We start from the raw sequence: 23,825 nt of genomic DNA, 5'->3' as shown, positions 1-23,825 counted from the left end.
GTGGCCTTACGAAGAGTTAGAAGTGGTTGGTTGGTGTTTAACAGGTGTGGATCACCTATTTGTTGCTGAGCTGTACAATTGGCTGAATGAGCTCTAATGACGGGGGAGAAGTCTCAGCCACAGGTGTTCAGCATGTGCTGTTTGCTTTTAAAGTTTGCCAACAAGCAAGTTAGAGATGGTTGTTTTGGTTTTTTTTTGAGTTAGGAGGCAGGGAACACTTACTGTGTAGTGTTTTAAAAGAGCCTGGAGTAATGATGGCAGTCAGACATGAGCAGGAGACAAAGTGGAAGCTGCAAGCTCAGTGAAGCTGCAGTCCAGCGGCCTGTCTGAGCTACAGCCCTTGCCTTGCAGATCTGCATGCTGTCCCAGGGCTCTGTGCTCTTGTGGGCTGAGATACAGGAAATATAGGAGAAAAATACAGAGAATTGGGACTGTGGCACCACGTGAATCCTGCTTTAGTGGCAGAGAAGCTTTAAGTCTTTTTTTTCACGACTTAAAACCCCCTTCTCTTAGCTTCTCTTTAAGGATAAGACCTGTGAAATGCATGGCTTCTGTGTCAGTGACTCGAATCTAGATTCTTCTCCTGTCACCTTTTATATTTCTATAAAATTTCTTTTTATATTTCTAATCTGCAAATAGATCTAATGACTTGGCTTTTGATTAAAAGGGGCAACGTTCTCATTTGTGTAAAAACTGCAGACGAATGAACCACTAACAGAACTGCTGTACCCGTGGTGTTAGTCCCAGAGGATGCTTTATAACCACTGTTTGCTACCGAGGCTTTCTTGGATGTTTTCTTGCAGATTGTGAACAGGCACGGTCCCGAGGCAGACAGGCACTTACTACGCTGTCTATTCTCGCACGTGGATTTCAGTGGCGATGGTAAAAGCAGTGGCAAAGATTTCCATCAGGTAAAGTCTGCAGTCGGGCTGTTCCTTGTTGGGTCGATGCGTGCAAAACCTGCAGCAGGGTGTGATCTGAGGGGTGAAGGTGGTAGCTGCAAGCGAACGTCAGTTACGGCGTCTGGCTTTTCTTGACAACTCTTCAGCTCTCTGAAAGGGCAGATGACAGCAGGACAAGGGGAAATGGTTTGAAGTTGAAGGAGGGAAGGTTGAGGTTGAATGTCAGGGGTGGAGTTCTGTACTATGAGAGTGGAGAGGTGCTGGAACAGCTGCCCAGAGAGGCTGTGATGCCCCATCCATCCCTGGAGGTGTTCAAGGCCAGGTTGGATGGGGCCCTGGGCAGCCTGGGCTGCTGTGAAATGTGGAGGTTGGTGGCCCTGCATGTGGCAGGGGGTTGGAGCTTCATGATCCTTGAGGTCCCTTCCAACCCTGGCCATTCTATGACTGCCAGTACTCTAATCTGAAGACAGTAAACTACTGATAACTGACTCTTAAAGTACCTTGATCTGGGAAAACAGCTTACGTAGAGTTGTTTTTTTCACTACACACAGTGCTCTCCTTGAAAGCCTTTGTCCCAAAAAGCTTTGTCCCAGTTCACTAATTGACACTTCTGGTGTTAGCTCATGTTTTTCATCCTTAAGCAATATTCTTAACTCACAGATAAGAACTAAATGTTCTTAGATTGTCTATTGCAATGTGTGAGGGTGCTCACAGAAAATAAATGTCTCACATTTCAAAGCAGTTTTCTGTACCATTTAGAGGTGAGTGTTTGGTCACTTTCTTAGTCTTAGAGAGAAAACCAAACTGAATCTGAAGTAAGCCTAATTGAAAAGGAATGAGTTCAATGAGCGTGATTGAAAGTTTAGGCACTGCAAGACTTCTGTGCTTTATATTTAGTTCTCTTGCATGTTTTGAAAAGTAGAGGCTTTGTTTTATTGTCCCGTGTCAAAACAATATGAATGTTGAAGTTGCTTTGTTCTTCCCAGACTCAATTTCTGATCCAGGAGTGTGCGTCGCTGATTACAAAACCAAACTTTATCTCGACGCTGTCCTACGCCATTGACAATCCGTTGCACTATCAGAAGGTGGGTATGTTTTTGCAAAGGATCCTACTGGGTTTTTTCTGTGCTTTTCCTATTTTGTGGGGGTTTTTTTATGGCTAAAATTGTTCGTGGTAAAGTTGAACTTGCCTGTTGTGTTTTGTTGAGCTGGTTATTCAGAGAACAATCTGACGTATGTTACCTAATGGCTTGTTTGTGGCAGGCAGTACCAAAGTAAATCATCAGTGCTCCTGGTTCTGTCAGTATAAAAGGCATGATGGGGATTTAATTGTGAACTTAGATTAACACAGGGATATTGGGAGTAAACTTTTAGTCTAGATGCATCCGAAAGTAGTTCTGGAGATTCTTAGTTTTCCACTATAAGCTGCGTTAACCTGCAGTAGGATGGTTACTAATATTCAAGACTTGCAAACAGGCATCTAGATTGCTGTGACACATGAGACTAATCACAAAATCAGCTCCACTTAACTGTTTTGATTCATTTCAGAGTCTAAAGCCTTCACCCCATTTATTTGCCCAATTGAGTAAAGTCATCAAACTAAGTAAAGTTCAAGAGGTAGGTGAACCTTCTGTTTTCACACTTCTAGTGTTCTGTGGCTGAGCTTGTTGAAAAGGGCAATGTCTCCTTACTGTTGTTTGGGTTTGTTTGTTTATAGGTGATATTTGGTCTCGCTTTACTGAACTCGTTCAGCTCAGATCTACGAGGTTTTGGTAAGTGAGCCTTCCAGAACGCTGCAGCAAAGGCGTTGTTTTCCATTTAAGCAGCAGGCTTTCTAAATAAGTAGATATTTGCCTGTGTGATATTGCAGTCAGTGAAGGAGCTGAAGCCTTAAAGCCTTTTTCGGGGAGGGCAAAAGGTAGCGTGGCCATCTTGTCTTCTGTGAAGTTGAAGGTCCCTTCCATGAGTGACTTGCTCGGTAATGAGTCAGGCTGAGGTCCTGCCTTACTTTTTTGGTTGTCTGCTACCCATTAAGCTCAGAGGTTTGGATTGTGAAGTTCATTGTTAAATCTGAGCTGTTGTAGCTTGTGATCAGCAAACTCGGAGTAAGTTAATGGTACCTAACTGAGATAAATTGTTACACTGAAAACACATTTCAGATTTTGATTCTGTTCTCTTTTGCATTCGACAGCTGCCCAGTTTATCAAACAGAAACTCCCAGATCTTTTACGCTCTTACATTGACGCGGACGTCAGTGGAAATCAAGAAGGTGGCTTCCAAGATATTGCAATAGAGGTCCTGCACCTTCTCCTCTCCCATCTCCTTTTTGGGCAGAAGGGAGCGTTTGGGGTGGGACAGGAACAGATCGACGCTTTCCTCAAAACATTACGTAGAGGTAAGTGTGGTGTTTTCCTGGGAGCCAGACTAAGTGCAAAGGTAGAAATGGGCTTTTGTCACCCTGCTGTCAGTGCAGGCTGCTGAAATGGGGATGGGGCTGAGGTAGAACTCAGTGATTTTTCCTAACCAAACTGACAAGTACTACTGCTCTGACTTGTGGCCAGGCTAGCAGTTCTCTTTTAGCACGCAGTAGCTTGAGACAACCTCAAGGCTTGTGGGTTTTCTTGTCCTTTTTTTTTTTTTTTTTTTTTTTTTTTTTTCCCCCAAAAGACTTATGATAAATAAGCAAAGTAAATAAGGTGAAATTTTTGTCCACTTGTTTGTTTGTATGGGGTGGCTCTTGTGGTTTTAACTAACACGTAACAATGCACTGTAGTTGGAAAAGCCTGAGCTTCTCTATAGGGTAAGGAACTTAATCTTTAACATCATTTTTTAAAGATAAAAGCTTTAAAATCATTAACTTGGAAGAGTAATCACTGGGTGTTCTATATTAGGAGCAGCTCTGTGAAATTCTAGCAGAGTGTGGGATGTGGTTTTGAGTAAAACTAATTAAATTCCTGGGATCTCCCATTCACCTTGCGTGGTGGCAGGGATAACGTCAATTAGACATGAAGTAGTAGTTCTTCCCTTTCCAAAACCAAAGTGTGTGCTGTAAACACTTGAGAAGGATGAGAACTTGAACTCAAAAACTGTGTTTAACTCAACCCACTGCTTGGTTCTATACAGACGTAGAGGAGCGCATCCTTTGTACAGGGAGCAGAATGTTTCTACCATTTGTTTAGGTGTGACTTCTTAAGTCATGCTTGCTTTAATGAAGATTAGTGCATTAGTGTTATTTTCCTTGCTTTGATTTGGGAAACATAGAATTCTTCTCAGAGTGGCCCCAAAGGGTATTGGAGGTATTATGCATTGTCTTCAAGACAGTGCTGTCGAAGGAAGGCCTGCCCCAAGCTGTCTTTACTCTGCTGTTTTGCTGTGAACAAAACTGCCACCAATACTTCTCATCTTCTCAGTGCTGTGTCTTCTTTAAACTTTGTTTTCCTGAGAGGAAGAGCAAGTATTCTCCTTCCATCCTCGCATGCCTCAGTTTGACTGGTGATCTTCTTAAGCTGTGGGCTCTCCTTTGATTCTAATACTGCCTGATGTAGAGGAGAGCCTTCTTTACTGCTGTGTTGTTTCTTGCTCTGTGCTTTTTTTGGGTGACTGCTGTTGTTGACAGTCTGTAGCTGTAAGGCTCCCACTGCAGCTGCTGGTCATCTTGGGCAGCTGCAGTGAAGATATTAATGTAGCCTCTTGGACATTCTTATTCTCTAGGAATATCTGAGAGCCAGCAGGGAGCTGCTAGATGGGGTGGAGAAATACTTGGAGCAGCATCTAAATTTCTGCAGCAGCAAGGAAATTCTAGTATAGCACTTTGTTTCTGAGTAGCCTGTTGATTATAACAACTATTGTTCTGGGTCTTTGGCATGACTTGTTTCATTGTTTGCCTTCAGATTTTCCCCAGGAGCGTTGCCCTGTGGTGCTTGCACCACTTCTATACCCTGAAAAACGGGACATTCTAATGGACAGGATCCTGCCTGATTCTGGAGGGATAGCCAAAACAATGATGGAGAGTTCTCTGGCAGACTTTATGCAAGAAGTTGGCTATGGCTTTTGTACAAGGTTTGTAGGAAAAGATAATTTTTTGGTATGAAATCAAGCACTTTGGGTGCTGGTGGCGTTTCTCAGGATGCAAAAGGTGAAGAAAAGAACCAACTGCTACAAGTTTGTTTTAATTCTTATTTTGTTTTGCTTCTGTTGTGAGTAGCTTTTCTGTTGTCATGGTAAAAACTGTTAGCTAAAGGTATTTGCCTTCCTTGGAAAGGTTTTATAAACAAGAAGGAAGGTTACATCCTAAAAACAAGATGGCTTAGTGAACATGAGTTCCACCTAAATCCTGTTCTGCACTTGTGGCACATTCCTGATAGCTCACTGACCACATGAAGTGAATTACAGAAGGGCTGAAGATAATGGTGTCTCTGCAAGGGAGTTGCCCAGCAGCAGCTTCTTGTTTGTACCACGCTTATCAAAGCTTCAACTTTGTAATTAAGATTACTTCGAGCTGTGGAATATAATTATGATAGTGAATTGCTGGTGATAAAGCAGAGTATCTTGACAGCTGCTTCAGAGCCTGTGCCTGCTCAGGCTTATTTTGGTAGAAATACAGCTGTCTTCAACTTGCCCTGGCTTTGTGTGTGTATTTGTGTACGTACTTAACCCACATTCTCATTTAGAGTGTTCCAGATTCTCTTGGCTATCTTCCCCTTCTCTAAAATGTGAAATATGCATCTCTGTTAGCTAGAGTTGCTGGTGCTGTGTGAAACAGGCTGCCATGAACAGAGCTGTGTGGGCTTGCTGAGAGTGATGTGAGCATGACTATACGTCTCTGCACCTAGCACAGATACTGTGTGCCATTGATTGATTGTATACGTGTGTGAGTTGTCAGAAATATAGGAGGAAAAACTAGTTAGAATGCCTCTACTGAGGAATTGTTTTGAATATTTTATGAGTTTATTTCATGCTGTGTATCTGTTACCTTTCCATAAACGGGATCTTACGGTGCAGTTGTTAGGGCCCAAGGAGAGCGCTGTAATACCTGAGCGTGGTAGCAGGAGCCTGCAAACACTGCTTCTGGCTTCGGCTCATAGTGAGGGCTGAGCCTGCATTGTTTGAAGGAAAATCAGCTTTACTGAGGTCTGTTTTATCCCCTGGTAGCGTTGAAGAATGTCGCAACATAATCATGCAATTTGGAGTTCGGGAGGTGACGGCTGCCCAGGTTGCCAGGGTGCTGGGGATGATGGCTCGGACTCATTCGGGGCTGACGGATGGTATTCCATTACAAGTGAGTGCTGTACAGGATGGGTTATTGGTATTTAATAAGCAGGAATTGGGAAATCTTCAGAATGTAAGCTTTTATTATTCAATATTTATACTTCCAAAGGTTCTAGCGTACATTTCTGTAATACCTTCTTGAGTGAAGGATTCTGAGCAGCGTGCAAGTGGGGTCATTACTGCTCTGAATCTTTCCTTCATAGTGAGAAGTTCTGTGGCTGGCGGGCTTTGAGAGTTCTCTAGCCAGTACTTAATGGAGTATGTTTAACTTGCAGTCTATTTCGGCTCCTGGCAGTGGGATTTGGAGTGATGGGAAAGATAAAAGTGATGGAGCACAAGCCCATACCTGGAATGTGGAGGTCTTAATTGATGTTCTTAAGGAGCTGGTAAGTTTCCTGAGCACCCTGATCTTCAGTGCAGAACAGTTCAAAGAAGGGCATGTCCCAGTGGGAATATAAAGCTTTTTGAGCTCCTAGCAGCCTGAATGGCTTTGAATCTCAATAACGTGTTTGTGCTGCTATGCTTGAGTGATGGTTTTCCCCCTTGAATGAGAGTATTTTGAAGAACTGTGGTAAATAAAAACTACCAGAATGCTAACGTGGGTGCGGCTTGTGATTCATTCCATGTTGCTCACTCCTGTGTGTTCCTGTGTGTCTGAAGGGTTTTTAGTTTGAACAGTTTATTTCTGACCGTGGAACACAGCTGTGCATCAGGCACCTTGTTTTGAAAAGCTTCTCTGTAGGCATTAATAGTGAAGAAGAAAAAATATTTTTGTAGTTACTCATTCCAAACCTCCCAATGCTGCTGTTTGGTGATGTTTTGGAAGATTTTCCATCACTTCTTCAGTAGCATTTTTTTAATTAGCACAGTGAAACACGAATGCCATTTCCTTTCTCTGCTAGGCAAGAGAGAGGTTTCTGTGTGGTCCCTCTAACCTATGCAGGAGTTGGTTGGTTTTAGAAAATCCAAAAACTTGAAGAAGCTAGCTGTTAATTACGTACCAATACCCAAATCCTTCTGTGCTGTGTAGCTCTTGCTTGCTAATATAGCTGTACTATTTCAGTTCTTACAGAAAGCTCTCTGCTGCTTCTATCTTCTGTTTCCTTTAAGGAAACTGCTTTTTTCCATCCTGTAGCAGTGCATAAACCTGTAGAGATGGCTGCAGTTGTGCTTTACCCAAACGGCATGAGTGCACCTGTACGTTCATGTTCTCAATAAATCATTTCTTTTTCTTTAAGCACTTCATTCTTTTACTCAATTTTGCAGTTGTAAAAGCACACCCAGAGCCTTTCTTAGCTTTATGATGCAGTTCACGTTTACTTTGTGTCACATCAGCTTGTCAGGAAGCAGGCACAATGTGCAGCCAGTATCTCCTGCTCTTGCATCTGGTTCTCACCTACCTTTGGAAGAAGTGGTCTGCATTCTGTAATGGCCCTGGCTCCCTCCAAGCTCATTCATATGAAAGTTTCACACTACTGATGAAAATCTAATGGGTGCTTTGTGGGTGCTTGCATTGTAAATTGTTCAGGAAGACAACAAGTCCTGTTTGGCAGCTGGTCACATCCTTCTGTCTCTTGCTGAGGAGGATATGGAGGCTAACAAAAGGAATGGGAGTGCTAAGAAATGAGCTGTTTCAGTTGTTTTGGTTTTAATTTAATGTTTGGAAGTATGGACAGCATTGGCTGTAGTGCTGGGGAAAATGCAGGCTCATGGACTGGCTTCAAACACAAGCTTGCATCGTGTTTGTAGAACTATCTAAACTTTGTTTTAAAAAGAACACAAACTGTTCTCAACCAAAATTTGGGTGGATGCTAAGCTGGAGTGGGGTTCTTAGAATTGAGTACTGTGGATTGTGACCTTTAAGGCTGACTGCTCTCCTGTTTTGTGCATGCAGAATCCTAGCCTGGACTTCAAAGTAGTTACCTATGAATTGGACCACCCAGGATTTCAGATTCGTGACAGCAAAGGCCTGCATATTGTGGTGTTTGGCATCCAGAGAGGGCTAGGCATGGAAGTTTTTCCAGTTAATGCCATATACAGACCTTGGAAGCATGCAGAAGGCCAGGTAAGCTTAGCAGCATTTTGTCTGTCTGCACATCACTTAAGAAGCTTCTGAATTTCTCAAATGTGGATTGGTAATAGGAATTTTCAGACGAGCCAAGTTTGAGAATTTGTGTCTGCATTGTTGGGAAGGAGGTGGTCACCAGCTCTACATGTCATTTGTTTTTAGCAGAGTTCTGGCTCGTAATGCAGCTGAGCCAAGCACCTAGTTCACCTGGTTACACACAAAGGCTGGAGCTTTGCAAAATGCAGCTGTGAAGGACCGTGCAACTCCAGCGTCCTGAACTGCTTTTGGTTTCTCTTTCCAGCTCTCCTTCATTCAACATTCCCTCATAAACCCGGACATCTTTTGTTTTGCTGACTACCCTTGTCATACAGTTACCACAGACATCCTGAAAGCACCACCAGAGGATGACAATCGAGAAATTGCTACATGGTAAACCTGTTCTTTCCAAACTGCTATTCTTACTTAGATTTAGAGTGAGACAACTTAACTTGGTCAGATGTGCCTTTGTCTTAATGCAGCATTATGTGTCTGTAGCTGTGTGTATGTTCCAGTAAATGAGCTGTTAGTGTTTTCCTGTGTTTGACCAGTGAAAGTTCTTGTATTAGAAATTACTGTATATTTCCATAATATCTGAGAATGTATGACTACTTGTTGCTTTTATTGCTTTGAGAATTCCTGCAAACATATGTTGGTGAATCTCAGGACTGAAGTTGGTGTGATAGAGGAGTTAAGATATTAAATCTGTCTTTTGTAAGATAACACTGGAAAAACATACTCCCCCTACATGAAATAGGTCTTGGGATTTAAATAGTTAGTTTGAAGAGCTGTTCACAGAATCATAAAGTGGAGTCAGAAAGGACCAGAATGATCAATGGGTTCCAACCCCCTGCTGTGTGCAGGTCACCAACCAGCAGCCCAGGCTGCCCAGAGCCACATCCAGCCTGGCCTTGAATGCCTGCAGGGATGGGGCATCCACAGCCTCCTTGGGCAACCTGTGCCAGTGCCTCACCACCCTCTGGGGGGAAAACTTCCTCCTAACATCCAACCTAAACCTCCCCTGTCTCACTTTAAAACCATTCCCCTTGTCCTATCACTGTCCACCCTCACAAACAGCCGTTTCCCCCTCCTGTTTATCTGTTCCCTTCAAGCACTGGAAGGCCACCATGAGGTCTCCCTGCAGCCTTCTCTTCAAGCCAAACAAGCCCAGTTCCCTCAACCTTTCCTCATAGCAGAGCTGCTTCAGCCCTCTGCTCATCTCAGTGCCCTCCTCTGGACCCATTCCAGGAGCTCCACATCCTTCCTGTGCTGGGGCCCCCAGGCTTGTTGAGTTATTGCACAAAACTAAATTGTGTGACTCTGAGCTTCTTGTAATGTGTCTGCATGGCTGATGTCAGCACTGATTGTTTCTGTTCCTGTTGTGTGGCCTGAAATAAGGAACTGAAGGATGAGGAATATGGTTCATGTCAGAGAAGGTGGCAATATTTATACCTCTGTGAAATAGAGGAAAATGTTGCACGGGTTTCACATGTGGAATCTCGGGCGTTGCAAAAGTGTATTTTACTTCTGAAAGTATATTCCAAGTTCAGTTATTCCAGTAACTCACTTCTAGCTGAGTTTTTCCAACATCAGCATTCTGTTCTCCATCTTCCTTAACAGAAGCTCTTAAGTTCATTTTGGCTTATTTTTATATATTGTCTTGTTATTTTTCATGGATGAGGTTGCTCCTGGAGTCTTAATTATATACAGCAGGAGCTGCAATGGCAGGTTGCTTGCGCTGTGCGTAGTCTTGCAATCGATGCTACAGCCTGCTGAAATCCAGGGTGCTATAACCAAACTGCTTTGTAACCTTTGGGGGGGGGGCTTGTCTGTCTGTCTTTTTCTTTTTGTTAGGAAGAGCCTGGATTTGATCGAATCTCTGTTACGGCTGGCAGAAGTGGGACAGTATGAGCAGGTTAAGCAGCTCTTCAGTTTTCCCATCAAGCATTGCCCAGATATGTTGGTGTTGGCCTTACTGCAGATCAACACTTCCTGGCACACCTTGCGCCATGAACTCATCTCCACGCTCATGCCAATCTTCCTTGGCAACCATCCCAACTCTGCCATCATTTTGCACTATGCGTGGCATGGGCAGGTAAGTGTTTCCACTAAATCTTTACATTTCAACTGAAGTTTGATTTACTTATTTTTGAGAGAGAGAAGCTGGCATGCTTAATGTGTAGAAATTGTTAGGGAAGGAAGTTCAAAACAAATGGTTTCCACCAGTGTGATGGAGTAAAAGGTGGAGGCTATTCTAGGTACAGAGACTGCTCATATGGTGACTTCTATTGGAAGCTTAGAGTGTTTTCTGACAGCTTAGGGCTGGCCTTCAAAGAGAACTTCTGTGCAGAGAGAGGGCAAATATGTATACAAACTCCATGCTCTTATTGAACAAACAATAGGCTTATTTCTATGGTTTTCCCTTTCATCTTGACTTTACTCACTGCTCCTACTGGTAATTAAACACATACAAATCAAAGGAAGAAACTGAAGACAGAGGGATCCTCTGGGATGAAAGGAGAATCTGCATTAAAGAGTGTGTTATCCTTTAGAGTACAGTAGAGTCAGTGATAAGAAGCTTGACCTCTGTGGGTCTTAGTCCATATTCACTGCACAGCCATGACTGTTCCCTACCTGAAGCAGCATGAATATTTTGGGTTTTTTTCTTGTACATATCCTTAAGTTGAAAGAATAGGAGGTAGAATACAGGTGATGCTTTTTGCATGAAGTCCTTAAATAGCAAAAGATGCAGTTTTTCAACAGGATAGGCTTCAGAATGAAGGACAGAACGATAGCTGCCCTGTGGCAGGGTGCTGTTCCACAGCTTTGAGATACTTGTCTTCCACGGACGAGAGCTAAACCTGTGCTGCCAGCAAAAGCCCAGTTGGATTGAAGCTTAGGATTGTTTCTGTGTGAACACGTCAAAGCATGATACTGCATTCTTCACTTTGAGAACACATTGAGCATAACAGTTTTATAAACAATTCATCTATTCCAAAAGCTGTGTGTGTACCTGGGGGGAATTAGACTTCTCCAATCACAGGAAACCTGTAAAAGATGTACATTCTCATCGTTCATAGCCATTCTACATCATTTAGTTGAGCTCCTGGATAATTTTGTTACCTTATGATAGGAGACCAACTAAGAAACTTAAGTTCTGTGGCTGACTGGTTAAATGTGTTTGTGTTGGGCTTTAGAGGTAAGGTATCATACAAAATGTTCAAATAGTTGATCCTTTTCCTAGAGACATGAAGTACAATCCTAATTTAATTCTTCTTAGGGTCAGTCTCCTTCGATTCGCCAGCTTATCATGCATGCAATGGCAGAATGGTACATGAGAGGGGAGCAGTATGACCAGGCCAAATTGTCACGTATTCTTGATGTGGCACAAGACTTGAAGGTGAGTTTTGCAAAGCACCGTCATTATTTCCTGCCTGGTGTCTTATGCAGACTTGCTCATCTTTTAACAAAGGCTAAGCTGAACTTAGATGTGACTCACTCAGTAAGGATTGTTAAGAAGCAGTATAATGGAGCTGCTTGCTTTGTGCATGTACTGTAAATCCAGGAAGAGCTTCAACTTTTTTAACCTTGAACACCATTGAAATGGGAATTGTAGAAAATATCCTTCAGGCATTAGTTTAAAGGTGACATCTCTGAGACTGCTGCAATGGAGGTTTCTTAAGAATACTACTTTACAACTGTTTACATGTCCATGAAAGACTGGAGGTCACCTGACATCTTAGAGGCCTTTATCACTTCCTAAAGTTAGATGCAAAATAATTGGGTGTCACAAAGTGCAAGAGCTTCAAGTCGGTTTCATCGTATTGCTTTCTGTGTTCAGAGATGACCACTCAGATCAGATGTATTCAAAGAGGCTCTGAAGTGGTTGAGGTCTGTTGGCAGGGAGATGCTAGGATATTCTGTTGGGTTTTTTAGTTTTCTTTACAGCATCACTTTGCTGGTAGGTGTTCGTGTAGAAGAATTTAACTCAGTAAGCACAAAGTCACTTCAGGAAAGGTGGTACCATACTCTCATGAGCTCTTGCTTATTTGTGCCACAAGCACAAAAATGTGTATATGATGCAGATGGTGCCTAACAAAGCACAGCAGCCTGCAATGAGAACATTTCTGTGTTAGAAGGTATATGGAGGTTAGAAAGAAAAGAAAGGAGAAAGGGTATCCTTGTGTCTTCACTGGTAGTCTTATTTTGTTCTCCTCTAGGCCTTGTCAATGCTGCTGAATGGTACTCCATTTGCCTTTGTTATTGACCTTGCTGCACTTGCCTCTCGACGAGAATACCTCAAACTTGACAAATGGCTCACAGACAAAATTCGGGAGCATGGGGTAAAACAGGATTTTCCTTATCTCTGTACTCTATCAGTGACTAACTTAGGTCACTTTCACTTCATAAGTCGATTTAAAGTTGTGGAAAGTGCCTGTGGTCTGGTAGTTCCACGCTTTCATTGAGCTATAATTTATAACTTAATGTCGTTCTTTCCATGATGCAATTGCCAAGTTTGAAATAGTGGCTTGGATGCAGATGGGAGAGAGACAACTTTATTTTCCACAGGAGCCCTTCATCCAAGCCTGCATGACCTTCTTAAAGAGAAGATGTCCATCCATCCTAGGCGGCCTGGCTCCTGAGAAAGATCAACCCAAAAGTGCTCAGCTTCCTCCAGAAACCTTGGCAACTATGTTGGCATGCCTGCAGGCTTGTGCTGGGTAAGGGTCGTACTGCTTTCACTGAGTGCTTCATCTGCTTGAAACTCAGTTGCTGGCTGTACCTTGCACGTGTTCACAGTTGGTTTGGAGCTTCCTGTGTGTTAGTGAGGCTGTATAACATCATGTGGCTAGTCTCAGTAGTGTGTTTATCACTGACACTGAAGCTTCTCTTGTAGGTTGCACAGCAGGAAGTTGAAATTGATCTTGTCTTTGTAGTCAGACGGTGGGGTGATCTTGGTAATTGTGGGATGGCTGCTGAGTGAGATATGGGTTAGTGACTAGGTGCAGTGAGGTCATTTGGACAGAGGAACAGGGATCATAACTGCAGAGTGTGGCACCATCATTGAAAGCTGTGACAGCATAAAGGATTTTGTGATTGCACTAAAGAAATGTCTCCATATGTGGTTGTTGCTCTGTAGCAGAGAGGGCTGATGCAATTCTCCTGTGCAAGAGAGAGGTAGAGGTTGTAATGCTACAGAACTGAAACTAGGCATTTTCTGTTGTCTTGAAAATACTGTCTTGAAGTTAAAGGGTGGGAAATAGCTGAGTTGTTCTACACATGAGTTCGTTTAGGTAAAATCTAGAAGGAAACTGTGGGTCCTAGAGAGTTGTAATGTACCCCTCCTGGAGCAGAGAAGGAAGAAACAATGGACAGGATAACATAACTTTTAAATGCTATGGTAATTTTAGGTGAAAATGGCAAAATGTTGCAAAATATTGGTGAGGTCACTGAATACTGTCAGGTCAGGATAGTATTTGCAGCAGTATTTCACAGGTAACCAGGAGTAGCCCTGTGTGGCCTATGAGTCAGACTGGAAGCTGGGGGTGCTGCTGGCTTTGGTGTTACATGTAGACATCTGAAGGTGCTGGCATGGCCAGATGTGTGTTACCTGACCCAGGGGCTGTGTTATCATCTGGTGCTGTCTTGACAGATACAGGAAACATCTGTATGGCTGTCAGAGATGATTCCCAGCTCTCAAGTAAGCAGCAGGGAATAAATACCAGTACAGGTCTGTCAGTCCGTGCTTCAACTGGAAGGGCACTTCTGAGGTCATGGTAAAATGCTACGAGAAAGGGTTCTTTTGTCTTCTGTTGGGACCTGTGCAATTAAACTTTAAAACTACTGAAACACAGTTCTGAAATGTTGATCTCAGTCCATCTTTCAGACAGCAGGAATGTCTGTTACTCCTCAACTTGGTGAGTCATCTTTTAATTGTAGAAGTCCAGCCCAGTGTTTGCCTTGTTACCCAGACCTAGAGATGTAATAGTTAACTGTAGACCTAACTTTCATCTCATGTCACTGTGCCCTGAATCTCAATGTGTTACCAAGTTTTATTTATTCAGTTAATCCAGAAGCTAACAGTTCTCCGCTGGCACAATTCTCTCAGCTTTTGGTTTCTTTTTATAGCAACCTGCATTCCCTTCTATGCAGGAATGTGACCTACTTGCAGTCGTTTTCCTTCAGCTATTCTCTCTGAGTGTGAAAGAGAAAACACCAGGATTTCTTCCAGGAAGGGATTGCTTGGATTGTTTCTCACAAACAGAAGCAGGCATCGTAAAGACTGGGAGATTAAAATCCCAGTAAACATGAAGTGTCCCAAGGGGCTCTTCATTCACCACCTGAAGTTACCCACTGTGGGTAACTGATTTAGGAGCAATTTCCTTAACTAAGCTGTAGTTATTAAGCTGTTGTTAACCCTCCTGTGGTTTTGTATCTGGGGAGGCACTTCTGTTAGCCACTAATCTGAGACCCTTTGTGTCCACGCAGCTTGTGTCACCCTGAGCACTGCTGCTGTGCCATGCTGCACTGATGCTTCAGAAGGAGATAACTCTTCTTTTTCTCATTACTTGATATTTTTCAATTGAAGCCCGAGTGGTTTGGGTAGGATTGAAAACGTGAACTTTGCTTTGTGGAAATCTACTGTCCTGTACCATTTAAAAAGTTTTATGGTATCTATCTTAATATGCAGTAGAGTATCATACAAAAATGTTAATTTTCCATCTGTGTAGATGGCAGGATTAGGAACTGGGGATTTGTTCCAAGGCACAAATGGCTTTAACTGGTCACCACAGGAATCAAACTTGGGATTGTAAGCCTGCATTGTGGGCTGCCATATGGTCAGTGGCCCCTAGCAGATTGAATCTGTTTTACTGAAGCATGCTGTGATATTTAAGTGGAAGCACAGCAGGCATGCTGCTGCCAAAAAAAGGAGCAGGGCAAAGGATGGAGAGTGGTATCTGTGTGTAACCTGTATTCATCAGCCCTGCTCCTGTTCCTTGGTTAAACAAGATCATACAGTGCTACAAACATCTCCTGCATGAGGAAAACTATACTTGCCTACCTGCAATTGGTTGTAAGTGCCTGGAAATCCAGATATTTGTGGTATTATGGAATTGGGGTATAGGCAAACTCATCCCATATATGCTGAGCCTGCCCATGCTGTGCTCAGAGCTCTGCCTTCTGGTCTGGTTGCACTTGTATGAAGCAGAAATCCTGTCTGTGTTAGGATGGCATTTTCTCCACACTGTGGTAGGGCTTTGGGGCACAACCTGCATAGTCTGTAATGGGGCAGCTGGCAAAGCTGAAGGCTGGCCTGCCTTAACTAAATCAAAATCTTGTTTTCCTGCCTTAATTATCACAGTTTCTCATTCTTTTCATCCCCATCCCAACATCTGTGCAGTAGAAATTGCATGAAAATCCCTTGAAAATAAGGAATCTTTTGAAGCATTTGACATAGTTGCATCATTGCAAGAAGGAATGTGCTGCTTTAGTTGTGCACGACATATAGAGGTCAAAAAAAAAGGTCAGGAAAGCCATAAATAGTTGGTTGTGTGTTCTGGAGTGAAGTGCTGGAGTTGTGTGAGCATGCTTGTGGTTAGGTGTGTCAGCAGCAGGGCTCTTTGGAAACCTGGCAGCCAGGACTGGGATACTTTGAAAGAGGAGCTGACTGCCCTTGATTGTGCAATGACTTCAGGCCTAAGCCTGAGATTTCTGCTGGGTTTTGGTACAAGTTCTTTGAATAGTTGGAGAGTTCTTGTCAGTGTTAAGCATTTATTAATGCTTAAATGAAGCCTGTCTGTTAGTTCATATACAGAAAAGCTGTGGGAGTATTGAACTCCATCCCTCTGTATGCTTGTCTGTAGTCCAAGCTTTTGAGGCATGTTGCAACTGTTGGCGAGTCTGTATGTGTTTTGAAATTTCAACTGGAAATGATTGAGTGACAAAGCCTGGGAATGGGGAGCCTTCAGGAGCTGGTTTGACCAAGGGATTACAGCATAAGCTGGTGTCTGAATTCATGAGGCTATGCTGTACGTAGTCCATATCTGCAGCCTTCTTTGCCTGCTTTTAGGGCTGTTGGAGCCATGCAGACAGATGCACATCGTGTCTTTTAATAAGGGATAACTGTGTGCAGCACAGGATTTGAGCTCAGAAAAATGGAGGAATATGTTGGAGGTGAATGTTTTTTAGAACTGCAGTTGAAATTCATCTAAAATTCTACATCTCAAATACCAGGCGGAGGGGGAGGGGGGCTGGGTTTCCTGGATATTGCACACCTCACCGTCCTGCTCTTCTGCTCTAGGAGTGTTTCTCAGGAGCTGTCAGAGACCATCCTCACCATGGTGGCCAACTGCAGTAACGTCATGAATAAGGCCAGGCAGCCACCGCCTGGAGTCATGCCCAAAGGCCGCCCACCCAGCGCGAGCAGCTTGGATGCCATCTCTCCTGTGCAGGTAGATAAAGAACGTGCTGTGTCTCCAGAAACAGTCGACTGGCATTAATTTTGGTGTGCTTGCTGAGCTCTTGGAGCAGGTCTAAGTAAAACATCATCTGGCTCCTTTAGTTTTTATTCTTGGGTATCTAGATAACTTCCTTCGAACAGAAGGATGCCTGAGGGTTGTAGGTCAGAACTGTTTCACTTCATGGATTTCTGTAAGAAACCAAAGTGTAGCAGGATGGGAGTACCAAAGAGCGAGTGAGGTTTGATTTATTTTAAAACAATGGAGGTTTTCTAGATGTCTTTGTAAATTTTAGCACTTGAGAACTGAGCACTGCCTTTGAACCTGATATGTCTTGTTTGTAGCTTCACGGGCCAAGCAGCAGTGCTAGAGCATAAGGACTTGTTATAACTGGGGCTTTTCAGCTCTCAACTGAACTGCTCTTTTAAAAACAAGGTACACAGAAGTTACTCCCTGCCACTCATCATCCCTTCCTCCTCTGGAAGCAACGCAGTGCAGACATGCTTTGCTTTTAGCAACTGCATTCAGCTCTTTTATGTGAAATAGTGGCAACACTGAAAAATATCTGAAGCGTTGGCAAACTGTGTAAACTCAACGCAGAGAGCAGTTCCCTTATAAACTGTTACCTTACTGAAGTTGCTTATCCAATGTGCCAAATACCATGGCAACCTGCTGCAAATAACTGATGTGAAGAAGTGGATCAGCAGATGTTAGCCTTAGTCATGTTATCCTTTGGGTATATAATCTAGCATTCTATAGGCAGATGGCTATTTTGAGGTAGTCTGATTTCAGATTTTAAAGCAACCATGACTCTCTTCAGGAATGTTTTTGACATGAAGCTGTCTTCATAGAAAACGTGTGAAGAGTGAGCTTGATTTCATCCTACAGCTGCCTGTGTGTAATCTTCTTTTTCATTCAGATCGACTCGCTTGCAGGAATGGCATCTCTGAGTTTAGGTGGCTCAGCTGCTCCTCACACCCAGAGCATGCAAGGCTTCCCTCCAAACCTGGGCTCTGCGTTCAGTACTCCTCAGTCACCAGCAAAAGCATTTCCCCCTCTTTCCACACAAAACCAGACAACGGGTTTCAGTGGCATTGGAGGACTCTCTTCACAGCTTCCAGGTACTGCTATCTGGCCAGGAGAATTTTGTATTTTTGATACATCAGAGTTAAGACACTCGTTATTTACTGTGATTGGAAGCACTGGACAGACAGCTGTCTGTTGTGGGAGGGAATTATACATCCTTGTTCTTAGATCACAGCACTTTCAAATATTGTGACTGCAATAGATAGAACATGTCAGAGTCCAGAGGCTGTGTGTTTTTGACAGATTTTAGCAGCATCGTTTTAGGTTGGGACAGAGATGAGGAACTGCTGAGATAAAAGTGCTTGACACTGGATAGTTCTGAAGCTCTGTGGCTCAGATAACTTATTGGAAACAGGATGCAAGTGATACACGCATAGTATGAAGGCTGCAGCTGAGATGATATACCTTGTGTACTTTCCAGTAGGAGGTCTTACTACGGGTAGCCTGACTGGCATAGGAACTGGAGCCCTGGGCCTTCCTGCAGTGAACAATGACCCATTCGTGCAAAGGAAGCTGAGCACATCTGGACTGAGCCAGCCTACGTTCCAGCAGAGTAAGATGAAACCTTGTAAGTGGTAGTGTTGTCTGTGACTGTGAAGTGTGACTGTGGTTAATCTGCATTTCCTTCAGGGGGTGGCTTTGTTCTGGAGGTGATAAGTAATAGGAGTGTGGCTCTTGTAATGCACTCTTAGTCTGAAAAAGGTGCTTCTCAACTTGTATGCTAGCAGCTTGCCAAGTAACTGGAGGTGGGATTGGGGGGAAAAAAAAAATAGTAATACAACACGTTAAGGAATTGCATGAACAGCATGCTTCTGTCCTTCTTTCCTAATTGCGCTATGTTTTGAACAGAAGTCTTCTACTCTTCAGCAAGTTGGTTGTGTTGTAAAAGGTTTTTGTTTGTAAGGTGGCTAATCATAGCTAGCTGAGTCCTGCTGCAGCACAGCAGTGAAGCTGCCTGCAGTGTTGGAAAAGGAACACAACTAACGTGAGTTGGTGGGAAGGTGCTGGGCTCTTTTATTCCTCAAGAGAATGATTTGGTCCTCAAAATAGAGCCGTAATTATTAGCTCCTTTATAACTCTAAATATATTCACGTTTTTAAGCAAACAAACTGCTCTTAGGAAGCCTGCCCATATGCTAAATTTTCCACCAACTGTTGTTACGTACGTGTAAAAAAAGCAAAGCTATAGGTGTCTGTAGGCAGACAGTGCAGGCAGCTTTAGTGACCATTGTGATGTTTTTTCTTCTTTTGGGGCTTGAGCATTCAGTAAAAACCTGCTTGAAGCTCACTGGCTGGCCTGAAAGTCTGTGTGAAAGTTTGTCTGCATGTTAGTGTTGTGTAGCATGCTTTATCCTAGTTTGTTTGCTTTCATTTGGTTCAGGTGCCAGCTGAGGCTAGCTTGGGTTGCAGTGGGTTCTAGGAATACAACACTAAGAGACTAATTCCTTCCTGGGACTCAGTTCTCTTGTATAAATGCTTTGAAAACAGATCTTCAAGTAAGAATTCCTGGCTACTAGGAAGACTCAATAACCTGATTTTTAAGATTAACTAGCAGATTACTTAGAGATTTCTGAAGAGGCGAAGAGACATTGACTGTCAGAAGTTAATTGTGACCTATTGCCTTTTTTTAACAGCTGACTTATCTCAGGTGTGGCCAGAGGCTAATCAGAACTTTAGCAAAGAAATAGATGATGAGGCAAACAGCTACTTCCAGCGTATCTACAACCATCCACCACATCCAACCATGTCTGTAGATGAGGTGAGTTCCCTTCTGTAACAGTTGTCACTGGCCTTGAGATAGAGGCAGCAGCAGCAGGAGTTAGAAGCCTGAATATTCAAAATAAGTTCTAGTGTGCCTTCAAACAATCCATTAAATTGTACTGTCTTGAATGTATTTGTTTTTAAAGTCTGTGAAAATGACTGCAACTTCTACATGTATGCACTGCTGCTCCTGTTTTAGTTAGAGTAATCCTAAGCATGTGAAATACTTGCTCTTTCAAGTTCTACTAATTTAGTTTAATGTATTTGTATGTTTCTAAACTATGGCATAGAACATTAATTTCTGTAGTTTGGAAGTGCTGGGCTTGGAGGTAGCAGAAAGTTTTTCCTGAAGGCTGTTACTGAAAAGAAAGGAGAGAGAATTCAAGTCTGAAGATAAAGGCCTGGTTGTAGTGATTAGTACCTACCTTAGCTATAGGTATACTTGAAACTCATAGATGCAGAAGAGCTGAAATAAAACATTTGTTGGTAAAGATTTCTGCTTTCTTTGCTTGCAGGTCTTGGAAATGCTGCAGAGGTTTAAGGACTCCAACATTAAACGGGAAAGAGAAGTATTTAACTGCATGCTGAGGAACTTGTTTGAGGAATATCGTTTCTTTCCCCAGTACCCTGACAAAGAGCTGCACATAACAGCCTGCCTGTTTGGTGGGATAATAGAGAAAGGACTGGTTACCTACATGGCTTTGGGCCTGGCCCTTCGCTACGTTCTTGAAGCCTTACGAAAGCCTTTTGCCTCCAAAATGTACTATTTTGGTATTGCTGCACTAGATAGATTTAAAAATAGGTGAGTGTGGTTTCCTGGTAATAAACAGTGCGTGTAATGTCTCGTTAACCTTGAGCCAATTATAATTCTGCAGTAAACGATGAGTTATGTGTGAGAAATTTACATATGTCAGTGTTAGGATTACTTGAAAACATGCTGAACTGAAAGAGGATGTGTTGATGTGCTAGCAAAAGGATGGATGGCTTCTGAAATCAACACGTGAAGTGCAGCACCTGTGTAAATGGGGGACAAACTGAGATGCTGAAAATACTTGGTGGCCTTTGTGTGTAAGAATAATTCAGGGAAGTGTTGAATTGGCTGAAGTGGTCAGCTTCTTATATTGATTGTAATTCCTAGCAGGTGTGCTCTATTAGAATGCCATTTGCACTGCTCAGTAATAAAAGCCTGGCCAGGAGCCTAAGCTCTAGGAGTTTGGCTTGAATTTGAATCTCCAGTGTTGTATCTGCATCACTTGTTGCTCAGAATATTCTGCTTTAAAGTTGTGCAGGATTATGAAGAACGTTACTGTGGTATTCTCAATGTGAGGGCACTGATTTGCTGTTTAAGATGCTGAGCCCTTCTGCAGATCACTTCTGCAGTAATCTTACTGCTAACACTGAATAGAAATGAGATTGTCTTCAGTCAGAAGTATAGAGATTTACAATAAGCTGGGTTGCTGTGAATTGACCTTGTGTTTTGCTCTTGAATGAATTCATTTAGAATGGCTTTCACTACAACAACTGCTTTCTAGAAAACGTTTTGTTTAGAGCACAGCTGCTGTGAGCAAGACAGAAGTAATTCTGATGTAGTATGTGGATGACATACCAGTGTTACATTTATATTGCTCTGCAATACTGTTTTTGATCTGGGCTTATGCTTCTGACTAACTTGTCTTTGGTTTGGTTTTTCTGACAGGTTGAAGGACTATCCCCAGTATTGTCAGCACTTGGCTTCTATTAGTCACTTTATACAGTTCCCTCATCACTTGCAGGAGGTGAGTGTGCTCCTTGGCTTTCTGTGGTTTTTAAAGTCTTTTGAGCAGCTTGCTGTTTTCTCTTGGGAAGATGGTCTGGGCTGTCTCACATTTAGCCATTTTATTTCCTGGATGTGTTCTTTCTTATGTTTTACAAGACTTGTGGATGTAGGTGTTGGTAATCTGTTCCTCTACACCTGTTTGGGTTGCTCACAGTGAAATAGTTACCTGCATGATCAATACTCTGCTGAGCTGATCATAAGGTGTCTGTCTCAAAGGCTGTTAGGAGAGATAAGAAATCGTTAATCCCTGTGGCAGAGCTTGAGAGCATAATCTGAATAAGGAGAAATGTTCAGCTCTAGCACTGAGAATTCATCTGCCCGGAGCTGTGCAGCCTTAATTTCACTGGCAGGTTTCAGTCTCTGTCCCTCAAATGACTGTGTATCATCTGGTGTTACAAATATGTAGGCTCAGTGTATCAAAATGAAAAGCTTGTTTTCTATTGTCACATTACCTTAGAGGTTTTAAGAAATGTAGAGGTGGACACTTCAAAACTGTGTTTTTTGCTTATTTGTTGTGAACTTTGGACTTTTTTTCATTTAGCTGTAGGAGTCCCTGGGGGGGGGGGGAAGACTTTTCCCTGCTTTGTAAGCAAGCCTTTTAGTCCCCCTCTTTTGATCTGCTAACTCAAACCTGCAGGGATGGGGATTTCTGGCTCTGCAAATGTCTTACAGATGTTGAATGTGATGCTGAGTATCTGCTTGTGAGGTTAGAGAGAGAGCTGATGGTTCTTCTCTGGAAAGAAGCGAGCTGTGTGATGATGAGGTGTATGCTTAATAAGCAGTTTGATTGCATTTTGCAGATACCTTGATGGCTTTAATGTTAAGAATTAAAGATTGGCAGCAAATGTTTATAGTGCTTGTGCTGAAAGTCATTCCCTACTTACATTGCTTTCTGTGAATGTGCTTGTTTACTCTCTTCTAGTACATAGAATATGGACAGCAGTCTAGAGATCCTCCTGTGAAAATGCAGGGCTCAATCACCACCCCTGGAAGCATTGCACTTGCCCAGGCTCAGGCCCAGGCCCAGGTTCCAGCAAAAGCTCCTCTTGCTGGCCAAGTCAGCACTATAGTAACCACCTCAACTACCACCACTGTTGCAAAAACCATCACCATCACTCGACCAACAGGAGTCAGCTTCAAGAAGGACGTGCCGGTAAGCATCTGTGACCCAGGGCCCCTGCTGGAGAAGTAAAGGAGTTGAATTGTGGGAACAGATTGAGAACGTGAGGGTAGAGGCCAGTTAAACTTCCGTACTGCTGATTTTTCAGCTGTAATCCCATTGCTTCATGTTTTTATCTAGTCATAGGATTGGTGCTTCTGTAGAGATGCATTTTGTCATAATAGAGCTGTGGAATTACTATGGTGCTATAGGAAGGCTTTTTTTTTTTTTTTCTTAGATTTTAAGTGGTGTTTATACGGTCTAATTCTAAGCTTGAGTTACGATTACTGTAGCAAACTATCTCTTGCAGCATACTAGATGCTAAAGCCCTTAAATTCAGACTTTCAGCTGTAAGTGCACATTTCATTGGCCCGTTCTGTTGGCATGCTTTGTCTCAGATGAAGCTGAATTCTCTGAAGTGGAATTCTCTCCCAGTTTGGTGTCGAGGTGCTTTTGGAGACCTACTGTTGTACCAAGGGCTGCTGCACTGTTGTTTCTCCAGGCTAACGCTGTGCTTTGTGTCCATATGGACGTATGAATGCAGATGTGAGGGGTTGGTTTCTGTACAGTGGCATTCTTTTGCTCAGTACTGACCACTGTGGTGTAAAATTGCTTCCCTTGAGCACTGGTAGAAGTGCATTGGGGCAGTAGTAGAGATCTCATAAAGCTCAGCTCTTTCTGGCTTGACAAAATGAAGCAAAACTTTATTTGGTGATTGCCCCTAGGCTTATTATCTGTTCTTAACTTGTTGGTCTCCCTCCAGCCTTCCATTAATACCACCAACATTGATACGCTGTTGGTTGCAACAGATCAAACTGAGAGAATTGTGGAACCTCCAGAAAACGTCCAGGAAAAAATTGCTTTCATCTTCAATAATCTGTCCCAGTCAAACATGACACAGAAGGCAAGTACAAAAGAACACCAGCAAAGTGGTTTTTAACTATTTCTAAAATTGCATTCTGAATTGGTAAATGATGGTGTATCTACAAACAGTGCTAACTTGTGAAATAAAAAAAGGAGGGGGAAGGGCATACCCTAAGGAAATAGCAATTTCCATCACCTGTTGCTTTGGAACCTTCAGAGATGCATTTTTTCATGGAGTAGAGAGAAATGAAAGATAGCTATTCTTAATCTTGCTTTTTCCTACAGATTGCTTTTTTTCACTATGGCCAAATCCCTTGTGCTCGAGTGCTGTAGATCTTGAGGAAAGCACTTGTAGTAGATACATGAAATAATTGTACCTTGTGATTTATTTATTTATTTTTTTTTTT

At 42.8% G+C, this 23,825-nt stretch overlaps 1 protein-coding gene across 5 annotated transcripts in view; it reads left to right on the top strand.

Annotated features, from left to right (window-relative positions):
* The window catches only part of CNOT1 (CCR4-NOT transcription complex subunit 1), a gene marked incomplete at both ends in the record, with an annotated part of 47,295 nt that overhangs the window by 2,885 nt on the left and 20,585 nt on the right, over positions 1-23,825 (top strand). For 4 of the 5 annotated variants that reach the window (XM_079541508.1, XM_079541506.1, XM_079541507.1 and 1 more), the window contains 22 exons: positions 804-911; positions 1,889-1,987; positions 2,451-2,519; positions 2,620-2,674; positions 3,094-3,297; positions 4,793-4,961; positions 6,054-6,180; positions 6,446-6,556; positions 8,065-8,235; positions 8,540-8,667; positions 10,129-10,369; positions 11,555-11,674; positions 12,495-12,617; positions 12,844-12,995; positions 16,577-16,727; positions 17,653-17,854; positions 18,241-18,387; positions 19,453-19,577; positions 20,095-20,381; positions 21,276-21,354; positions 22,318-22,548; positions 23,318-23,458. In XM_079541508.1, the coding sequence (XP_079397634.1) occupies positions 804-911; positions 1,889-1,987; positions 2,451-2,519; positions 2,620-2,674; positions 3,094-3,297; positions 4,793-4,961; positions 6,054-6,180; positions 6,446-6,556; positions 8,065-8,235; positions 8,540-8,667; positions 10,129-10,369; positions 11,555-11,674; positions 12,495-12,617; positions 12,844-12,995; positions 16,577-16,727; positions 17,653-17,854; positions 18,241-18,387; positions 19,453-19,577; positions 20,095-20,381; positions 21,276-21,354; positions 22,318-22,548; positions 23,318-23,458 (3,240 nt within the window). The remainder of the gene's footprint in view (positions 1-803; positions 912-1,888; positions 1,988-2,450; positions 2,520-2,619; positions 2,675-3,093; positions 3,298-4,792; positions 4,962-6,053; positions 6,181-6,445; positions 6,557-8,064; positions 8,236-8,539; positions 8,668-10,128; positions 10,370-11,554; positions 11,675-12,494; positions 12,618-12,843; positions 12,996-16,576; positions 16,728-17,652; positions 17,855-18,240; positions 18,388-19,452; positions 19,578-20,094; positions 20,382-21,275; positions 21,355-22,317; positions 22,549-23,317; positions 23,459-23,825) is intronic. The other variant, XM_079541509.1, reaches the window with a different exon arrangement.

Source organism: Tetrao urogallus (genome assembly GCF_951394365.1).
Source record: "Tetrao urogallus genome assembly, chromosome: 12".
NCBI lineage: Eukaryota > Metazoa > Chordata > Aves > Galliformes > Phasianidae > Tetrao > Tetrao urogallus.
This window is presented reverse-complemented; position numbering and strand designations above follow the sequence as displayed.